Genomic DNA, 3,312 nt, shown 5'->3' on the forward strand with positions numbered 1-3,312 from the left:
GCAAACAGCTACTTGCAGTGCGTGTTGATACTCACAGCCATTGCTCAGCGTGTTTCCCCAGCCTGAAATCAGGCACTCGGTCCCCGCCTTGGCACAGGAGCTGGGCAGAGCTATGGGTTGAACGTCAGCACTGTAGTCCACCGCAGATGCCAACTTGATCAACATAATGTCATTATTGAGCGTTACTGCACTGTATTTAGGATGGCGAATGATTACCGATGAACTCCTGACTACTTCACTGTCTTCCGGCACATCGATGTTGTACTCTCCCAGCCTCACTTGTATACGGCTGCAAAATTGCCAGCAGAGAAAGACAGCAGTTAGCCGTGGGTTGAACAGCTTCGTGCCACGTGGAGTCTGGCAGACTCTTGGAAGAGAGTAAGAGTGCTGCACCAATCAAAGGTTAATGTGTCACAGAGCTCTAGAAACTTTCTGATTTTGTGGAAGACAGAGTCTGGAAAGCCTTGCTGGGTTGGCATCCCGCCCAGCGTATCCTCAGCTTGCAGCTGTGGCAGTGGTGGATGGATGACTCCAGACACCTAGAGCAATGCTCTAGAAAGGGAGATTTAGTTTCCCACTGCAGGGGAGCACGATCCCTAAGCTGCGCTCTCTCTGCACAGAGGTGTGTCCTAAACTCAGGACAAAGAAAGATGCACAGGGAAGATGTGAAGGAATGAAAAAGAACAAAATGGTAACGGTAAGCCACACAGACATGCAAATGGGGACAGAGAGGCATGTTAGGGTGCACAGAAAAGGATGCTAGGAGTTCAACAGTATTGGAAAGATCATGTAAAGCAGTGAGACTGCTGGTAGCGTTTCTCCTTTGGTCCTCACGTACACCATGCATTGCCCCCTCAGAGTGTCTTCTCTCGAGAGGCACAAGAGCTCCAGATCTGACGTGTTTGCAAGATTTGACTAGAACCCATCCAGGTACACAACGCAATCCATACTTACGATTTGTAGCAGTGAGCAGCTGACAAGACCCACTGGCTGTTGATGAGGGAACCTCCACAGAAGTGATAGCCGGAGTTCAGGGACACCTGGTAGGGAACTGAATGCTCTGGGCAGGTGTAGCCTCCCACAATCTTGTCATCATCAGCATCTCCAGAGAAAGCAACTGAAGGAAAGAGAATTGGGTTTCACAGCACCGGGCCTGACTCCATTGCCTTCAAGCGTAGCAGCAGCCAGTGAGCCTCAGAGGAATGAGCAAGAGCCAAAAGAATTTGAAACTTCAGAAGTCTTTGCACAACATCTGAAACATCCTGCTGAGTTCTTCCTGTGCTACTCTGAAACAAGAGGCTTTGTCTGTACCACCTTCAGTCAGGAAGAGAACAAAAGAGTGCAAGCTGCCAAAGAACCTCAGAAATTAATTGTATGAAGGCTTCACTGTGTTCCTTCCACGGAACCTTTGGAAAGGGATGCCACAGCTGGGGCATGGCAGAAAGCACCAGGTGGTTGTTTGCGTGGAGTGGAAACTGGAAGAGGGCAAATGCAGTTGAGAATGTGGGCAGAATTTTTCGTCTGCTGGGGGGAAAGGAGGGGTGAGCAAGGATGGCGGGAAACACTGGTAGTGAAGGAGTCAGAGAAAACACAAAGACTCCGTGGAGCTGGAGGACGATGTAAAAAGAATGTGTTTGAATGCAGGAAAGAACATATTTGAATGTGAGAAAGAACGTGTTTGTCGAAGCCAACGGAACAGTGGTCGCCAACCTTTTCTGATCGTGCCTCCCTATCAGCAAAACCCTTTCAGCTCTCCCGTCCCTCCCTGCAATATACGTCCGTTTATTCATTTGCAAGTTATGTACATGTACTACTCAAGTTCTAATGTTTTCTTCCCACACCCTAATGGGTCATCTTGCGTATGCTGGGGTGCATGCACCCCACTTCAGAGACCTCTGCACACGGACACTGTAGGCTGGGAGCCTGTCTCTCACCACCAATTACAGACGCCAAGTGCAGAAGATGTGGAACCTTTCCCCAGACCCTCCCTGGACCCCAACAACTCAGGGACTTGACGTTTGACCAGATGGGGTGTCTTTCAACCTCGTAGCTTTTGAAGGATGTTTTTTACACAAATGCGTCCCCACCTTTGTGAGGCTGTGTACGGCTTTTGCACCCGCAAAAATACTGTAGAAAGGAGTTCACAGCTTTCCTAAAAGAAGAGAAACTGTCCCTTGTTTGGTGCAAACCTGCCAAACTACCTACCTTTGTTTGATATTCCCTAACTCTTGTACAGGAAGGGACAGCAAGCCCCTCATAGTTTTATACACCCCCGTCATATCCTGCCTTCTCCATCTCTCTAGCAAGCTGAGGGTCCAAGTCTCTGACAGAGGTGGAAAGAGAAGAAAAGCAGAATACTCTGCCACAGGAGAAAGAGAAATACAGGTAGAGAGGGCAAGAGGCAAGAGGCTGTGGGAGAAGGCCTGCTCAGATCAGAAGCTGTTGAGAACGTACCAGCTGCTCCCAGGCAGGAGAGAATCAGGAAGAGAGAATTCATGGTGCCTCCACCTCCAAGCTCTGTGACACGTACAAGGACTAGCCTCAGAAACTCCTCCGCTTTATACTTGTGGAGAGCTTTATCTTTGCCAGCCCCTGCTCTCTCCAGCTTTTACTTTCCCAGGGCCTTGCATCGGCCTGGACAAATTTACTCATTTTATCTGAGTACAGTGATGATACAGCTGACGGTAACACCTAAAGCAGGAACACGTATTTCTAGAAATGCAACCTGACATTGCTTGTCCCTTGGTAATATCTAACACAGCTGCCCTCCATACAGCAGCCTGCCTCCCTCCTGTGCCTCTGGAGCCACCAGTACTCTGCTGCTGCATCACTGCTTTAAACGAGATAATTGTTTGCAGATGGAGTTGTATAGCTCAGGAGTTTATTTTTGGAAAGAGCCTGAACAATGGGCCTGTGGGATGTTCACTTGCAGTGGGCAGAAGAGAATATTTACCATTCATGAAGGGGTACATCTTCTTAAAAAAGAGGAAGAGAGTGGAGAGAAGGTGTCATGCTTTTAACCTGAACTCAGAGGAGTTTGATCATCATCCAACAGAATGGCCTGAATTCTTCTCTGAATCGGTCTGTCCGCTGGATGGTCTCTGAATTGTGCATCACAAACAACGCATTTGCCTCCATTTGAGATCAGTTTGTGCTATGCGCTCATGCACTGTTGTGCCTGCAGGTATGCACCCTGCAATGCTGGGATTCATGGATGCCTCTCCAAAGAGGCTGAGAGGAAAATGGGGAGAGGTTTAGGAGATGTACATTCCTTACATGTTTCTCATCAAGGACTTCTGAGCTGGAATTTAG

At 48.6% G+C, this 3,312-nt stretch overlaps 1 protein-coding gene across 1 annotated transcript; it reads right to left on the minus strand.

Moving 5' to 3' along the window:
* Positions 1-35: 35 nt before the first annotated feature.
* LOC110390562 (trypsin II-P29) lies at positions 36-2,556 on the minus strand (the record flags this gene model as incomplete). The annotated part of the gene is given in 3 exon segments (XM_021381950.1): positions 36-289; positions 955-1,117; positions 2,455-2,556. Coding segments are annotated over 3 exon segments (460 nt in total), but the record flags the coding sequence as incomplete, so codon positions are not given.
* Positions 2,557-3,312: the final 756 nt, after the last annotated feature.

The sequence above is a fragment of the Numida meleagris genome, unplaced genomic scaffold (genome assembly GCF_002078875.1).
Source record: "Numida meleagris isolate 19003 breed g44 Domestic line unplaced genomic scaffold, NumMel1.0 unplaced_Scaffold1331, whole genome shotgun sequence".
In the NCBI taxonomy this organism is placed as follows: domain Eukaryota; kingdom Metazoa; phylum Chordata; class Aves; order Galliformes; family Numididae; genus Numida; species Numida meleagris.